We start from the raw sequence: 19,212 nt of genomic DNA, 5'->3' as shown, positions 1-19,212 counted from the left end.
CGTATGGATGACGCCGAGAACCGTTCGAGGTGAAATAACCTAATCTTCTACGGCATCCCCGACCCCTCTTCCTCGGAAACATTCGCAGAGACAGAGCAGTTGGTCGCAAACCTTTGTCGGGATAATTTACAGTTAACCTTGGAACCAAGGGATATACAGTAGAGCGTGCGCATCGCCTCGGTCGTCCCTCAGCTGGTCGCTGCCGGCCCATAATAGTAAAGCTTGCATCACACAAGACCAAAGCTGCAATATTGTCAAATGGCCGGATGCTTAAAGGGACAAGTTATGGCATCGGTGAGGATTTCTCGCACCCAGTCCAAAATGCCCGTAAACAACTAATTGCTTTTGCTAAAAGCAAGAACAAGCCCTTTTCCGTCCGTTTCAAAACTCTGTATATGAACCAAAAGCGTTACGTCTTTGATGACAGTACTAACAGCATCAAAGAATTATCATAGCAGACGAAGCACCAAAAAAAGAAAGAAAAGAACCGAGCAGATGCTGTCCCTAGCGATGTTCTTTCACTTTCTGCAATTTACACTAACATCTGCAGTTTTCTTCAAAAATGTGAACATATAGCTAGCATTGTATTGTCCTCTAGCAGTAATCTACTAATACTTACCGAGACGTGGCTCACTGACGACGTGAGTGATACCGAAGTGCTATCGGACCTACCGAACTTTCGTGTGTACCGTAATGACCGTGCATCTACGCGCGGTGGTGGCGTACTGATTGCATTCCACGAACGATTGTCTTGCGCAGTCATCAATATACAGTCACAGCTGGAAATATTATGGGTGACTATCCAATCACGCCTACACACCGTACTACTAGGCGTTTGTTACAGACCTCCCCACACTACTTCCGAATTTTGCAGCCAGCTTAACCAAACCATGTGTCAGCTTATTGCTGCTCACCCAAATGCACACATACTACTATTTGGCGATTTTAACTTCCCGCAAATAGACTGGCATACTGACAATTTGTGTTCCTCGACAGGACTAACCGAAGCCAGGAACTTCCTCGATATCTGCCTCAATTTTAACATGACCCAGCTGGTTTCCGAAGCAACACGTGTTTCACAGGATACATCCAATATCTTAGATCTAATATTAACCAACAACCCCGAAAGCCTTTCGTACATCCATTATCTCAAGGAAATAAGCGACCACAAAGTAATTCATGCTGGCTTTTCTTTTCGACCAACAAAGTGCGAAATCTACAAGAAAACGATACAGTTGTATGACAAAGGCGATTATGAAGCGATAAATGAGGGCCTTTCCACATTTTTTCCCACATTTGAGACAACTTTCCACCACCATAATGTTGACGCTAATTGGACACGTTTTGAAGAAAAGCTGAAGGAATTAACCGATAAATTCGTACCTAAAGTAAGCTTCAGAGCCAGTCGTCACAAACCATGGTTTACGAAAACATTAAAAAGGCTTGAAAATAAAAAGAAACGTCTATTCCGAGTTGCAAAGGTTAGAGATCAACCAAAAGCATTGGAGAAATACTATGAAGCAGATAAAAACTACCTTTCTAATCTATATCAAGCAAAGCACTCTTTTTACCACTTAGAATTGCCCAAGCTACTAAAAACTAATCCCAAACAGTTTTGGAAAACACTGAAAGACGATGAACCGCGAGAAATCGTACTCACCAGTGACCTGAATGAAAGGATTACGGATGTGGACTGTGCGAACTTGTTCAACACCACGTTCGCTACAGTCTTTTCTGATGAAGGGACCGCACCCCCATGTTTACCTTTGCTTGACTTTCATTGTGACATGCCAGCGATAAATTTTTGTGAAAATGGAATTTCATCCATAATAGAAAATATTAAATTGTCATCTTCTGCTGGAATGGACGAAATTAATACCAAAATCTTGAAAAACACCAAACACAACGTCTCACTTTATCTCACCCTAATTTTTTCACAGTCACTTTCCTCAGGAGTCATTCCAGATGACTGGAGGACAGGGAAGGTCGTTCCTGTTTTCAAGTCAGGTAGCAGAAATTCCCCACTAAACTACCACCCTATCTCTCTAACAAGCGTCCCCTGTAAAATCATGGAGCATGTGATCTACTCCCATATAATAAATTTCCTTGACAGTAATCACTTTTTCCATCCTTCACAGCATGGCTTCCGCAAGGGGTTGTCATGTGAAACACAGCTTGCAGCTTTTCTACATGACATCCACACTAACCTGGATTGTAACATACAGACTGACGCGATCTTTCTTGATTATGCTAAAGCGTTTGATAAAGTGCCTCACCAATGATTACTTGCGAAACTCTCCCCGCTAAATTTACATCCTACTGTGTTAAGATGGATTGCAGAATTTCTTACTAATCGATCGCAGTACGTTGTTATAAATAACCACCTATCCGCACCAGTTCCAGTAACATCAGGCGTCCCCCAGGGATCGGTTCTTGGCCCGCTCCTATTCTTAATCTATATCAACGACTTACCGTTGCATGTATCCTGTAATATGCGCATGTTCGCGGATGACTGCGTTATCTACCGCACCGTACTTAACACTTCGGAACAGATAACCCTACAAAGTGACCTTACTAATATTTCAGAATGGTGTACCACTTGGTTAATGACACTAAACGTTAACAAATGCAAAAGCATGTCGTTCACCCGCAGCCATAACCCTCGGACGTTTGCGTACACAATTAATAATTTCGCTCTTGAATCAACTGACACTTTTAAATACCTCGGTGTCACTGTATCCGACGACCTCAACTGGCGTATGCATGTGCATACCATCATTTCAGCTTCTAACAAAACTTTAGGTTTCCTAAAACGTCATTTACGGAAAGCCCCAAATCACGTAAAATTACTTGCCTACACATCACTTGTACGACCGAAACTAGAATACGCCTCAGCAGTCTGGAATCCACATCAAGCATATCTCATCAACGCTCTTGAAGCGGTGCAAAACCACGCCGCTCAATTCATCCATTCGTCATACTCATATGACGTAAGCGTCACGTCACTGAAATCACTATCTGGGCTTCCGGACCTCGTTTTACGTCGGCGCATCGCTTCCCTCTGTCTTTACCACAAATTCTTTTACAGTCCTATCCTTCATCAAGCACCATATATCACACCCGCAGCGCGCATATCATACCGGACGAGCCACTCGCTGCAAGTTTCACGACCACGCTCACGAACATCAACATTTTTAGCCTCGTTTTTTCTTCGCATGGCGGCAGACTGGAACGGCCTCCCCGCTGCCATTGTCGACATAATCTGCCCATCCATATTTTTACAACATGTTACTGCCCATCTCCAACTACATTGTATGTACATGATTTTTCCTTATATGTGTGGTTTGTATTTACATACGTGTATGTTGGTCTACATATATAGGCTTTGATACGTGTAAATACATGTGTGAATATACTTGATTATGTATACTATGTATGTGTATATATATGCGTGCTTGAACTTGAACTTTACTTGAACTAGTGTTAATTCGAATCTTGTACCCACCCCTTATGTAATACTCCTGCAATCGGGGGTCTTTAAGGAAAATAAACTGAACTGAACTGAACTGAAAATTGTGTTGTTGCTTTGTTTTTTTTTTTTTTTGCTCAGGATGAATATCCATATCTTTTTACACTTTTGTTTGTAATTTCTGGCCACCATCTGATGATGGTTGTGGGCGCTACGCATGGTCAGCCATGGTGTCTAACATTTATGGTGCCCCGGGACACAACGCATGCGAATTTCGGATGCCGTAAGCCACATCGATAAATTGCTTTCAGTGCGATCTGCAGTACACACTAGCGCTCATAGCCATGCTATTATGGCCTGACCTTCTTGCAATTTTTTTACAAGTGCTTACTGACAGGATACTATCCACCAGGAATGCTCTGAGAATTTGCGAAGTTTTTACTGAGGAACTTTAAAACCTCAAATTATTGCACTTCGCGATTTAACAAAGTTTTTTTGCTACAAGTATAACTTCATATCAAGGTATGACTGTATATTGATGCAACACTCAGTAATACACTGCAGGTGTCATTACTAAAGCTTGCATTAATGGGCCCCTCACTAGGTTTGAGCATTGCCAATTAAGTGTAGCACGTAGATCACACAGCAGCAATCGCATGTGCAAATTATGAAATGGCTGTATTGCGCGAAAAGGGTCGAAATTTCAGACTGCTGAAGGCCGTGTGTTCCTATTGAGGAAGTCACTGTTCCAGCGAGAGAGGTCACATGCTCAAATGACACTACGCAAGATTCACTGCCTGCAATGTCACTGACTATGGCACGTGAATTCAATGAATCACCCAATCTTAAAAGCGTAATGCTGCCACTGGAAGTGCACCATGCAGCAATAAAGGCTGAGAAGAAAACAAGAGGCAGCAGGGTTCATCGGGTGAATGTGACAAGGTCCCTCGGTTCTGGCAGAGGAGAGGACGGAGAAGGAACACCGCTTGCGGCCACTAGTCGAGACAAGAGGAGAGTGTCTCAGCTGGCAGCTGTGCTCACCTCCTGGCAGTATAATAACAGGACAATTTAATTTCTTCATACATCCTCCAATAATGAACCAGCCTAAAAAAATTATGTCTGTAAGATGCTCCCTGGATGGCACCTTGCAGAAACTGCCAGTGTATAACCAAAGTTGCAATGGGCGAGGAGCCCTTTAACACGGTTCGCAGGAATCATGCACGTCTCGATCGGTACGCTTCTACATTCTGCACGTTGCATGGAAGGAGTGCCTACCTGGAAAGCAGATCCTCTGGTGGCAGCAGCAAGTTTAGCGAGCAGGCCAGCCCTGGATGGGTAATCGAGGTACTCCTCGCCAGCCGAGCTCTCGGGAAAGACGAGCCCGTCAGCACGCAGTCCGTACACACGGCCTCGCTGGTCCACAGTTGGGTAGTCGGAGAAGGCGTACAGGGTGACACCAGAGGACAGCACCTTGTCGTGAAGCATGTCCAGCTTGCTTCGTGAGCTCTGCGAATGTGTAGGCCAGTGAGAGCTGAGGGTGTGGGAAGCACACACTATTGGTTTATTTTTAATACTCAGCAGGCCCACAGAAAGGCATTGAGCAGGGGGTGTCATCATAATTACTGCACAACAACTCACTAGGTGCCAGAAAATACAGGGCAGGCAAAAGTCTGTACGTACAGCAACATTGGAATAATATTATACATAGGATTACATAGCCAATATGTGAACACTGCAAATCACAAAAAAGAGACAAAACCGAGGACAGCAAAAGTAAAATATACAAATAACTTCTTGAACAAGTTGGTTGATACTCGGTGAAGCCATTGGAGCACAAATAAATGCTCACATTCAAAGAATGGAAGACCGGACGCTAGTAGTGCCCGTGATGCATGGTCTTCTGTTCTCTGTGTTTGTTTTCTTTGCAATACAATGGCTTCACCTAATACAAAGACACACACTTAGATGGCTGTAGCAATTACAAAAGGCTTCATGATGAGACAGTGACACAAAGTTGTCAGGAAGGTCATTCTAGTGTGCTTTTACATAAGGCAATGCTGATAAGTGACCACGTATTCCCAAGTTTGTGCATGAAACTGGCGTTTTTATGAAGGCTACATGACATGCACCTTGGAGCTTGGATTGATTGGGACCTGCTGCAGTACTCGCGAAGGAGACTAAGATAAGGCTGGATAACATTTTTAGCACCAGCAGTAGACATCACGATACGCTAACTTCAACAGTTTATTTCCAGGAAAACTTACACTTTTGTATAACATGCACAACAGCGCCACTTCCGGTTGGCACGCCCTGCTGATCCTACCAAAAAGGCCATCTCTATTGAGCAAGTCGACAGACGCAGTTGTAAGCAACGAACAGGTGCCATCACAACCAGGCCCTGTTTTTCTCAGGAGCCGAGGCGCCTCAAACAAATTGAGGAGACAATCCCGCAAGCGGCGGGCTGCATGCCTGCAGCCTCGCCGCCACGCCCGGTTTGACTCTCCTTCGCTGAGTGCAGGCATCTCCCTCCGCCTCGAGCCCCGCATCTTATGACCCTGGTGGTGTACAGTAGCCTGTGTCGTTGAGAGAGTAAAGTTGCGTTTCAAGGAGAAAGGCTGTGTGCCTGTTTGCTCCCCCAAGTTCGCGAGGCGCCCTTTTCGCGTGGGAGCCGCTTGGGGCGAGTGCACGCCTGTGCCTTACTTTGCGTCGCATGTTTCTGGTCCACAGTGGCACATTCGCGGGCCGCTGTCGATCAGAGCTAGTTTTCTAACCAAGTGTGTGGTTAGCTAGCTGAGTCTGCGGTAGAGAACTTACTTTTTTTTTACAGAGTGCTAACGCAGCATCACCACTTCACTCGTTAGCTTGTGCCTTTATAATTTCACGTACATCCTTATCTCTGTGCTTGGCAAGGATCTCACAATCATAAAAAGAAAGAGTGCAGCCACATTCTTGACAGTGAACAGACAGATGATCGTTGCAGTGATTCCTTAGATTTAAGCTATGTTCCCTTAGGTGGCGATTAACACATTGTCTCGTTTGTCCTATGTATTTCAGACTACAGGACAATGGCAGTTCATACACCACTGCTTCTTCACTGTTGGAAAAAACTGTTGGAACACTGCTGTTGAAGTTTGCAAATCATGGTGCCCTTCTGTCCTTGCCTGCTGGTGTTGAAATGTTGTCCAAGTTCAAGCACCAACACGCCCAACAAACGGCCGTAAGAAGGCTGATTTGGCATCGCAGTCCTAGTGGGTGGAAAATTGGTTTTGTCATAGAATTAATTCATGTACTCGAACAACACACATAGCTTTGTGGCTACTCTCAGGTTTTTCCTTTCCAGTCCTACTGGACGGACCAAAATACTGCACTTTACCTGGGCTACACTTGAATCCCCATTGTAATCACGGGTGATGAAATGCACTGCTCTGTTCTGGATTGATTCTAACACAGCAGTTGGGTGACACTGATAAGATGACCATACAGAGAAGAGATAGGACCATTTTTAAGATTTATCCTGCAGTTACTACAGCTTTAAAATGCCCATCATTACTGTGATTGCCTTCCACTGCAAAACAAAAACCAGTTCCCAATACTCTCCAATTAATTTTGTCTCACATTAATTCACCATATCCATGAATCTTTTCATGTAGCAAAGTTACATTAATTCAATATGAGTCACTAAAATTCATTTGAGTTTAGAGGCACATTAAATAGAAGAGTATACAGGGCGCTTTTTTTTAAACCACATACAATTTTTAAAAGTTGCCTGTCGCAAACAGCATAATTGTAGTTTTACTGCTTGGCTACTGTGACAGTATCAGATGCTCAACATGTGCTTCGGGTGTGTCCTGGAATGTGGGCAATCAGACTTAAAAACTTCAGGCGAAGAACTGGACTATGACCGCTCGGCGAGGGACAAGTTTACGAAGACATTGCAGCACTTCTTGCATGATGCAGAGTTGGAAACTTCTATTTAACTTACTTTTATTCTTTATGCCTTGTAGCAATTCCGCTCACATAAAAAAAAAAGGTTGGTCTTTGAGCTGGACTACTAACTGTAGGGGCGCAGAGGCTCTGTCAGGCATTTTGCCTTTACCTCTGCCCCCTACACGGAGAGAATCCGTGAAACAAACAATAAAGAAAAGTGGCGGACGTCACTCTCACCAGAAATCTAAATGCATAATTGACGAATTAACAAAATCTGCTAATTAACATTTGCATTAACTATTTTATGTCACATATTGCAATTTGCAAATTGTAGCCAGAGGGTTTGCAAGGCATGTCCACTTGGAGCGAATACTGAGGATTGCACCAGTTTCAAGGTACATGCCATCAAATGCATTGTTGTTTCACTTATTTTTTAAAAGAAAAACGTCCCTTTATGCATTGAAGCGCAAAAGTAATTGGGACGGCAATATTTATCATGACCAACTTGGGAAATTAATTTCTTGAAATTGAACTGGCGTCACCCTGAAGATTTATTCCAAGTTGATACGCCTTGCAAACTTACCAGCTACAAATCGTAAATTGCAATGTGTGCCATAAAATAATCATTTAATTTGTGAATGTTTGTAAATTAGTCAAATATGCATTTTAATCTCTTTTACAAGTAGTGTCCTCCTCCATGAGTAATCCAGCTCAATGACTAAAATTATGCTATCTGCCACAGGCAATTTTTAAAAATTCTGTGTGATCTAAGAAAAAAAAAAAACCTGGTATACCAGTTTAGACAGGCAAAGTATTCTTGGGGGATACTGTCTTGACCTCATATGGCAGGAAAAGGTTAACTGACATCGTAGATATAGAATGTTAAAGTTGTGCATTTCGGATTTTCACCCCTACTTCACTGCCAGTGCACAAATTGCACGTCGCGAATGTCAAACAATTTTCCTGCACAGTAGAACCTCGTTCATGCAGTCCTGTTTGTTACGTTTTCCTGGGTCTTATGTTCTGAAACACTGGTGCCATTCAGATCTCGTAGTGCCACCAATGTTGGCTTCCCATCCGTTACCGTCTACCGGTTGTTACATCCAAAAATGCTGCAATGGCGTGCTGCAAATGTTGAAGGTTTGTTGGTGCATGGTTCGTGCATTGACCACTGCATGTCACTGCTAAAGAATGTCTCTTCACAGTGCCTGTTACGCAGTGCCATCGCTGTGTTGAGATTGTCACTGGTTGATGATCTCAACACGCTTCGCCATGCTGAAGGCAAAGAGGAGGCGTGGATGAAGGCACAAGCACTCGTCCAACAACCACGTTTACAGACACTGTTGTGGCCTTCGGTACATTGCGCGGTTACATAGATATACACAGCTGCATGGAAAGTGAGAAAGGGCTGAGTGAGCTAAAGGAAAAAAAAGGCTGTTACGATCCAACATTCAACGCAAGCACCAGAAGGAAATTGCAAGCTTACTTTTGTGATGGAACGGCTACGGCCTCTTGACAAAAGTGTCTTAATGTTAAGCCTAGCTTCCGGGTACAATAACAAACTTTTTTGACAGTTTGTTAAATTTACATTCAATTTCGAATAAATTTTTGTTTGAGACTAGCTTTTTACCTCATCTGTAATGCTTCCGAAAGCTGGTGCTAAGTTTTCCTGTATCAAGTATTTTTTCATGGTCCCAAAGAAGTGTATTACCTGAGTTCTACTGTATTTTGGAAATTTTGGTGCAAGAAAAATTGGAGCTACCCAGGTTGAGCCCTAGGTTCCTTTATGATGCAATGTTGTCCTAATTTTTCGATCAACAATTACGTAGATTCAAGCAGCTGCTGTCAAAATTCATGACATCAAGGCAAGCTGGCAGCCACCACCACCTGTTTGTCATATCTGCCTCTCTTTCTGGTTTACCAAGTGGTAATTAGAGTGGTTAATCCATTTCAGAGGTTTAATTTGCTAATACAGCTACACTGAAAAGAAACACCGAGTCATTTTAGACTGATGAAGTATTCTATCAAAACTATATGTTTGTAAATTTTGTGATAAAAAATCAATCATTAAAACAAGACTGAAGGTTGAAATTCAATTTGTTGAATTTGCTCTTAAATCCCTGTGACTACATCAGTGTGATATGGCATGGATTTCAAATAATTTTTTACATTTGTCCAATTGTGGCTGAGCAAAAGTTCTTGAAGTCTGCTGTGCTTAGCGTACAACTACTTTCAGGTACAATGTAGTTCATCTTTACGAATAAAAAACTAACTAGGCCGTAGAAGATGCCGTAAAAATCCATGATGTCATAGCAACCTGGTACAGGAAATTCAAGGCAGTGTCACCACCTGTTTTTCATAGTTGCTTCTTTTCTGATTCTGCTCAACTCAAGAGAAAGTTTTGATGCAGAGCCAACTCCTATTGTGGTATTCAATTACTACATAGAAAATGCAGAAAGGTTGTTATGAGACAACTGCTGTACAGATCTGAATGGAATTTTTCGCATTTGAGAGAAAAAGTTAAATTCTAGTGACCCTAGGAAGCAGGCCTGGAAATGTTTAAAGAAATTGCCAAACGTCGGTAAGCTTAAAAACTAAGAGACACACAAATCTTACAAGTCTGTAACTCTGCACCAAAAACAGATATTACAGTTCTATGAACTGCATCTGTAGGAGCATCTAAAGTGGAAAAATTTGATATGTGAGTTCACAAAATACATGAATTTGTTACAATAGTTATGAGGGTTTTGCAACAGTCCTACTTACAAGTGATTGGTATATTTTGAAGCAGTGCATGATACAGCTGTTTTGTCTGCTTTACATGTAATATTAAGTGCAGTTTAGAGAATTTACATATCATTTTCCATTGCTAATTTGTAGAGTTGTAAACTTGATACCTGTGCGTTCTTTAATTTTTCAATGTTCAAGAATTAAATTATATATATATATATATATATATATATATATATATATATATATATATATATATCCCTTTTACATTGGCTATATTTTATCTTTTCTCTTTAATTGCAACAAACCTCATCAAAATCGGTGCAGTGTTGCCGAGAAAAATGATTTCTCCATTTCCATGTGTTTAGACAGGAGCCCCCAAGCTGAAGCTTTCTCTTAAAAGTGGCTTTTTCTGGCATTGCAGAAGGGCAATTTAATAATACAGTTCAACCTATTTTGCTCTTTAGTGCTTCTTTACAAATGTCTTTAATGCCTCAAAAGGCACCCATAATTTACAAGCACTTCTCTTCATTCAAAATTTTGAATAATATGAGCCAGCTTTGCAATTGCTGCTAGGGTCTCCACTCCACACAGTTTCGTCATTATTATCATCACCGTTCTATTTTTATGCCCACTGCAGGACAAAGGCCTCTCCCAGCGCTCTCCAATTACGTCTTGTACAAGGTCTTGTGCCTGTTTCAGCACGCTCTGCTATCCTCGACTGCACGCCCCTTCCCTTGGCACCCACTCCGCAACTCTTGATAGACCCTACATGTTACATGGCCTGATCATTGTCGGAAACCTTCCATGGCACGCCTTGTCTTGGCGTGCAATCTGTCACACTTGGTCACTTAGTCAACAGGTCACAAAGTTTGTGCAGGACCATATTTTTTTTTTTAAAGCCAACTCCAACAAAATTTCACATTGGATAAATTGATCCTGTAGATCACAAGCATGTCTCTGCGACTACTAAATTTTATGTATTGCAAGTTCGGTGGCAAACTGAACATCAATAGGTTCCCCGCGCAAAGTATACAAACAATGTCTAACTGATCGCAGGCAGAAGCTTACATTGTAGCTTAAAGGAGGCATCGTATAAGTGCTTTCCAACCATATAGCAAAGCCACATCCAAGGTCGCATATTTTACACGCAGCTCAGAGCTATTGTTTGGCTGCCCGGCCTGCCTCTGAGGAATTGCCTTTGAGCGGAAGTCTCTGTCAATGCACCCTACTCACATCCGACGTCTCAGCCTTGCGCGGTGCATCAGTACCAGTTCTGTCTCGTTCAGAAAGACTTCTCCGATGCATGAGACAGGCAGCCGAGACCATGAACTGCTTGGCGTACCTCTCCAGATGCGACTAGTGAATTCGTGGTAAGCGCTGAAAGTTTTTTCATTTTCTTATTTTCTTTATTTTCCACACTACTTTTAGGTGCTCTTTGATTCTGCCAAAAATATATCGTGTACCTAGCCACATTCATGGCCACTTGCGCACGGGAGACTCCAAAAACATGATGTTAGAAACATTGAGAAATACTATGCCATGCTACCTGCCATGATCATCACAACCCGTATACCGCAGATAATTCAAGCATGTTTTCAGACATTTGAGATATGCTAAATGGCAATAAGCTTTTAGGCACGTAAGATTTACGAAATGGGTTGCACAAATCTCCGAAACACGCTGTCAATATGTGCCTACTGAGATGCCCCCTCTTTGTGATCGAAGCGAGCGCATCGTGCACGCTATTATTTTAAATGCAAGTAGTGGTATGAGCTCTGTGTCACAGAGAACCCGGTGGCGGAGTCTTCCGATTCGTTTGAGAGCAAAAGTTTCCATGTATATATACGTATGTATAAATATATACATCTATCGTGGATAAACACATCTATTGCGGATAAATCGAATAAGTTTTTAGGCAAGTAGGGCCCTCTGGGCTGTACTTGTCAGCGATAAGATAGCCTCACTGCCTACGGGATTATCTGAATGAGCTATGTGGAATGCTGGGTTACCATAGTCGGAAGTTCGAATCCTTCTATAAGTTTTCTTTTATTTGACGATGGTGACCTTGAAGTTCACCTCCTCCAGTGCACTACATCTGCAGGCTTGGAGTGATGCCCGTCACCGGCAAAAGATGCCAAGAGTAGTGGGGCTATACTAATACAGGTACAAACAAATTAGGAAGATCCGCTAAGCGTGAACAAAGACACTCCTGTTATATAAAGCGTCGCTGCCTACCGCAGCGCCATGAGAAGGCGCGCGCTTGGAGCCGCCCAAGGGGGAGGAAAAAGAGGATGGAATAAAGGCAGAGAATGAGTAATGCCTCCATTGCTGTTGTACTGAGTAATATGCACGATATAACAACTCCCTCAACAGAACAGGAATTGGCCTCCCTGGTGCAGTATTCAGCCACAACCTCCCTGATGATATCATCAATTAACCAACGGCCCTCAGTCCCCAGCAGCTGCAGAGCACCTGACCAAGGCAGCGGTCAGACCTGTAACGCAGCAGAGGGTGCTAAGAATCTCTGGGTCCGGACAGGCTGCCAATGGAAACTGACCCTGTCAACCTTTAATTGCCGAACTCTGTCGAGCCAGGCTAGCTTAGCAGGACTCTGAGGAACTATCAGACATTGTCTGGGATATCATCGACCTTAGTGAGGTTAGAAGAACTGGTGACGCTTATACATTGCTGAATAACGGCTATGTCCTCTGCTATAGAGGTCTGCCAGATAAGAGCCAATACAGGGTAGGATTCCTAATCCATAAGGATATAGCGGGCAACATTGTTGAACTCTACAGCATTAATGAGAGGGTAGCAGTAGTAATCAAACTTAATAAGAGGTATAGATTAAAGGCAGTACAAGCCTACATTCCTACATCCAGTCACAACGATGAGGAAGTAGATCAGTTTTATGAAGATGTTGAATTAGCGATGTGAAAAGTGCAAACTCAGTATACTGTAGTAAAGGGCAACTTCAATGTAAAAGCAGGGAAAAAGCAGTCTGACGAACAAGCAATTGGCAACTACGGCATCAATTCTAGGAACGCAAGAGAAGAGATGCTAATAGAATTCACAGAAAGGAATAAGCTTTGAATAATGAACACCTTTCTCAGGAAGTGTAGCAAGAGAAAGTGGACCTGGAAAAGCCCTAATGGTGAAACAAGAAATAAAATTGATTTCATACTTTCTACCGATCCCAGCATAGTGCAGGATGCAGAAGTGATAGATAGGGTAAAGTGCAGTGATCATAGGTTAGTGAGAGCTAGGACTCACCTCAATTTGAAGAGAGAAAAAGTAAAGCTGGTCAAGAAAGAACAGGTCAGCCTAGAGGCAGTAAGGGTAAAAGCAGACAAATTAAGGCTGGTGCTTACAGATATGCAGCCTTCAACCAAGGGAACAGGCAGGTTTCAGGAAAGGATACTCTACAACAGATCACATCCATGTCATCAATCAGGTAATCGAGAAATCTGCAGAGTACAATCAGCCTCTATATATGGCTTTCATAGATTACGAAAAGGCATTTGATTCAGTAGAGATACCAGCAATCATAGAGGCATTACGTAATCAAGGAGTACAGAACCCTTACATAAGTACCTTGGAAAATATCTACAGAAGTGCTACATAAATTGTACACAAGAAAAGCAGGAAGATACCTATAAAGAAAGGAGTTAGACGGGGAGACACAATCTCTTCAATGCTATTCACTGCGTGCTTGGAAGAAGTATTCAACCTATTAAACTGGGAAGGCTTAGGAGTAAGGATTGACAGCAAATATCACAACGACCTTCGGTTTGCCGATGACATTGTTTTATTCAGCAACAATGCAGACGAGTTACAACAAGTGGTTGAGGACCTTAACAGATAAAGTATGAGAGTGGGGTTGGAGATTAATACGCAGAGGACAAAGATAATGATAAATAGCCGGGCAAAGGAACAAGAGGTCAAGATCGCCAGTCAGCCTCTAGGGTCTGTGAAGGAGTACGTTTACCTAGGTCAATTAATCACAGGGAACCCTGATCATGAGAAGGAAATTCATAGAAGAATAAAAATGGGTTGGATCGCATACGGCAGACATTGTCAGCTCCTGACTGGAAGCTTACCGTTATCATTGAAAAGGAAGGTGCATAATCAGTGCATTTTGCCGGTGCTGACATGTGGGACAGAGACTTGGAGACTGACAAAGAAGCTTGACAAGCTAAGGACCGCGCAAAGAGTGATGGAACAAGGATTGTTAGGTATAAGGTTAAGAGACAAAGAAAGCAGTTTGGATCAGAGAGCAAACGGGTATAGACAATATTCTTATTGTCATCGAGAGAAAGAAATGGAGCTGGGCAGGTCATGTAATGTGCCAGTTAGATAACCGTTGGACCATTAGTGTTACAGAATGGATACCAAGAGAAGGGAATGCAGCCGAGGATGGCAGAAGACCAGGTGGAGTGATGAAATTAGGAAATTTGCGGGCGCTAGTTGGAATCACTTGGCACAGGACAGGGGTAATTTGAGGTTGCAGGGAGAGGCGTCCATCCAGCAGTGGACATAAAACAAGCTTCAAGTGGCACCTAAGCTGACGAGGTACGCGCTTGGTGGTGAGTGGATGTAATGTAAATGCCAACACATCACCTCTGGGATGTTTCAGCGTGCCTTGGGTAGCCACAAGCACTGCCTGATCTCGGAGGTCATGCGTAGGAGCCATGTTGGTTCTCAACATTCGAGGTCATGCGTCACCTCTGGCAAAAGGTAATGGCGACATTTTTTTCAGCTACAGCATCAAAAATGCCTATTTTTTTCTGAAACTTTTGTGATGCATCTACTCGTATTTCAAACAAGAACTTCTGCAGATAGGCTTCTGTATATCTTGACTACTCAGAACTAAGATTATTACAAAATGAAAATTTAGCTGCAGTTGGCCTTTAGTTTCAGTTGGAATATTGCACACTTGCATTAACCTTCTACAGGTGCTTCAAGTGGCACGAGATATTTCTCATTTGCAACGCTCATCTTGAAGTCTCTAGCAGCATTATGTTTTTGGCACTTTTGTGGTGCGAGAAGCTGCCTGAGCAAGTTGCTTATCAAGATGAACATTCCAACTCGGGATTCTGCTTGTGTGAATTTTATTTTAGAATATATTTTTAAAGACAGCTAGAAAGTACTGGCTTTTTATCTTGAATCTCATGGCCCCAGAAGCAGGTGATGACATGCAGGCCATACACTTTCGGTCATTCATTAGTATGTGATATTATTACCTCCTACTAATCAGTTTTAATCTTTTAAATATAACTAGCATTTTGACTGCTAGTCATTTTCTGAGTGTTAACACCCGTTTCTCATTACTTTTGTTTTAGTTGAGTTGAATTTTCAAGATTATTTACTGAAGTTCTTTGTTTCTTTCTTTACCCACGTTTAACCTGTTTGTATACAGCTAGAACTTGTAATGAATATTTTAATATATGTGCCTGGCTGGGTGTCAGTCATTTTTGCAATAAAGCTTTATCAATTGTATAAATAAAAAGTAACATTGATATGACATTGTGAGTCCCACTTGTGAGCTTTACCTAGTGCTTACTGAACTTACTTTTTTTCATGTAGACGTTGCAGGAAGTGTAATAATTCACATGAATCAAAATACAGATCTAAGATTTTGTGAGCCCAGTTTTCACATTGATGAGTGCTAGGACTATATATAAAGATGAGTCACTTTAGCATACGCTAAAGAGGATGAAGGTGAAAGCCTGGGCGTTCACAAGACATTTATTAAATTACTTGTCATTCTCACTCGAGTGCATTTTCTGTTACTTGTTTTCTCCCACCAAAGGTCGTGGGTTCGAGTGCCTTAACTAACTTCACCTTCATTAACTTTCCTTAGTCAACGCCAACCGTCACGGATTCGACTTCCACCAAAGGTAGAGGGTTCAATTACCGTAACTAACTATATCTTAATTGGCAGTGCCTTAAGTCCTGTCAACCAAATTAACGCCAAATGTCGTGAGTTCTACTCCTACCAAAGGTCTAGGGTTCAAGTGTCTTAATTAACTGTACCTTAATTAACTCCACACTAATTAAACCAAATTTCATGGGTTCAAATGACTTAATTAACTATATCTTAGTTAACTTTGCCTTAATTAATGCCAAAGGTAGTGGGTTCCACTCTCGACCTTCACCATGTCGATTGGAATCCAACTTGGAGATATGGCCAGTTCACCCACATCTCCACGTTGGGTCGTGGGTTCGAGTGCCTTAACTTTGCCTTAATTAACACCAAACATCACGTGTTCAACTCGCACCAAAGGTCGACCGTTCCACTCTTGGCCTTCACGATGTCAATTGGAATCCTACTTGAAGATATGGATGGTTCACCCACATCTCCAAGTGGGTTCGACTATCACCAAACGTTGTGGGTTAGAGTGCCTTAATTAACTCTATCTTTACGAACTGTGCAGTAATTTGCTTTGCCTTATTTAACACCGAAGGTTGAGGGTTCAAGCCCCAATTTTGGTGCCATTTAATTTTGGTGTCATAATGACAGACATCTGATTTTTCTGCCCATGAGCCCCCATTTAAGGATTACACCCGAATAAGAAAAATACCTCATGAGTTTTGCAATCTATATTTTGACAATTACATGTTTACACATTAACAAAACATTTCAAACAAGGTCACCAGCTACTTGTCGACAATGGTGGTAACAGTGGCATTAGTGTGCCTCAGCAGATGTGCCATTGAGCACAAATTAAATGCAAACAGAGGAGCGTGTAGCCGAAGCATAACTAAAGGTACAATTCGTGTTGTCAGCCAGTCATTGTGCACGTGCGTGGGCATGTGGTTGTTGCGCAGAGTGCAGCGCTGCTCACCCTACTATGATAACGTCACCCGTATTTCATCTGAAAGTTGTTTTCTCATCTCTCAGCGGCAGTGCCATTCCCACCTGGCAGTACACTGTTATTGTGGCTAGCACCACCGCTGCATCTGTAGCCTGATATAGCTGGCATGCACCCAGTTTCCTGACATCCGTTGCTTTGCTTTTGTTACCACCATCAAAGCTGCCAGTGTCTAATCATAATTTGAATATCACCAAAAATGCATTGCACTAAAGGAGCAACAACAGTAGTAGCCACCTTAACAGTAATAAGAGATAGGAATGGCACTGCAATGGCGGGGTGAGAATACAACCTTCAAACAAAGTACAGGTGATGTAACTACACTAGGACAAGCAGCCTCGCATTTCGCATCAAAATCACATGCGTATGCATGTGTACAATAATGGCTGGCCGACACCGCATGTGTTCAGCTATGCTTCGGCCACATGCTCTGCTGTTTGCATTTCATTTGTGTTCGATAGTACATCTGCTGTGGCACTTGCAGGTATGCAACTCATTATAGTGCGAACAGGAAAGATCCATGAGATGTTCTATGAACCCCCTGTATCCCTAGAAGGAACATCTATTAGAGGTCACTAATGTCCAGCTGCGACATCCTTTCAACGCTACAGCGACGTGGTCTGGAAGGGACTTAGATTATCCATAGTACGTATTTGTAATATTGTTCGGAGAAATATAGATATCTATAGGACGTGTGCAATGTCTAAAACATGATGTTCTATGGACATCTATGGGACATAAACAGTTCACTGGAATATGTGCACGAACGACGCTTGTGTTCCAGATTGCAGAGCAGTAAACCAAATGATGCAGTACCAACTGGCTTAAGTTAAAGCCTTATTGAACTCAGAGAAGGGTACTGACATTGAAGTCACCAGCAGAAATGGCCAGAACCACCCTCGCTGCTTCAGTGCTGAAAGGCACGGTGTCCAGGGCATAGTCAAGGGTGAGTGCAAGGTCAGCGGCTGCCATTTTGCTGCTCTGGCCCACACTCCTCAGGAGCTTGCCAGCAGCCTCAATGTGCGACACAAAGACATCCCTGAAATAAAGCGCGGCCAGCAAGTGTGTCAGGAGAACTTGTTCAGAGTGGCAATTTTTTTACGTACATATATATACCACAGTACCCGCATAGCCCTTGATAGGCATTACAGTGGAGAAAGGGGAGAATAAGAACCAAAAAGTAACATGTGACATGCAAGACAGCAAGCACATTACAACCTATTCATGATTATGCTATCGCAGGGTACAACTAAATGACATTTGGAGTGAAGTTATAAATACATTACTTGAAATAACTTATGTACTGTAGACGCTACATTCCATATAATTAGCAAACATACTATTCGGTGTCAACACTGCAAATGTGTACATAAAACAAATAATGCTGCCTTCTGTATGTAGGTGTTGTAATAATGCATAAGGTGGATTTTGTGCACATTTTTTATGAATTGCACAGAAGTTACTTCCTTGAAAGCAGCACACTTTATTTGCACGTAGCAAATCATCTGTGTCAATTCTTTTGTATTTCAGTCCTCGTGAGTCCGTGTGCACTGGCTATGTTGTTCTTGCACCAGGTGTTCTTATTGTACCAAGCTGTATGTTTGTTGCAATTGCCTGCAGTACTGTACCATGTTTTCAAACAGTTTCAGCTACTGTTGGGCCATCCGGAATGGCACAATGAACGAGAAAGTGTTGGGCACAGTTGTAAGCTGCATTTATTTCTTTGTGCAACCAGACCATGAGTAGCAGCATCACAGCCGCAAAACTGCACTTTATTCTGTTGGAATCTCCGTCACAGTCTTCCCAACAACCTGGGACCCGGACACGGCTCACTGACATTACTAACTGCTTACTCAGTGGTATGCTACAAATGTGAAAACCTTCTTTTAAAGCCACAGCTTTCGTTAGCTACTCGCCCACTTGGATGGATGCTGGTCGATCTCGCAAAATGAAAACTGAGAGAGTCCACTTGGGCCACTAAGCATGTGCTGGCTGTTGCATTGCCGAGTGGGCAAAATCTGCACCAACGCCCCCAAACAGATAGCTTCAGTGCTGGGTACGTGACATACCGTGGCAGAAACCAATACACTGTGGCGTGGTACAATCTGGAGTTGTGGTTGGCAGCAAGCAATAATTGCCACTGGGTGATTCCACGAGAGACCAGCACAGGTCCCTAAATTCTTATCCTAAATTCCATTGAATGTGTCA

The 19,212-nt window shown here is 42.6% G+C and overlaps 1 protein-coding gene across 2 annotated transcripts in view; it reads right to left on the bottom strand.

Annotated features, from left to right (window-relative positions):
- Positions 1–19,212, bottom strand: part of LOC142560908 (uncharacterized) — a 236,316-nt gene that overhangs the window by 10,944 nt on the left and 206,160 nt on the right. For both annotated transcript variants that reach the window (XM_075673325.1, XM_075673323.1), the window contains exons 36-37: positions 17,869–18,043; positions 4,745–4,975 (exon numbers count right to left, since the gene is read on the bottom strand). In XM_075673325.1, coding sequence (XP_075529440.1) covers positions 4,745–4,975; positions 17,869–18,043 — 406 coding nt within the window. The remainder of the gene's footprint in view (positions 1–4,744; positions 4,976–17,868; positions 18,044–19,212) is intronic.

This window comes from Dermacentor variabilis, chromosome 10 (assembly GCF_050947875.1).
Source record: "Dermacentor variabilis isolate Ectoservices chromosome 10, ASM5094787v1, whole genome shotgun sequence".
NCBI lineage: Eukaryota > Metazoa > Arthropoda > Arachnida > Ixodida > Ixodidae > Dermacentor > Dermacentor variabilis.
The sequence above is the reverse complement of the archived record's forward strand: the minus strand, read 5'-3'. Positions and strand labels throughout refer to the sequence as shown.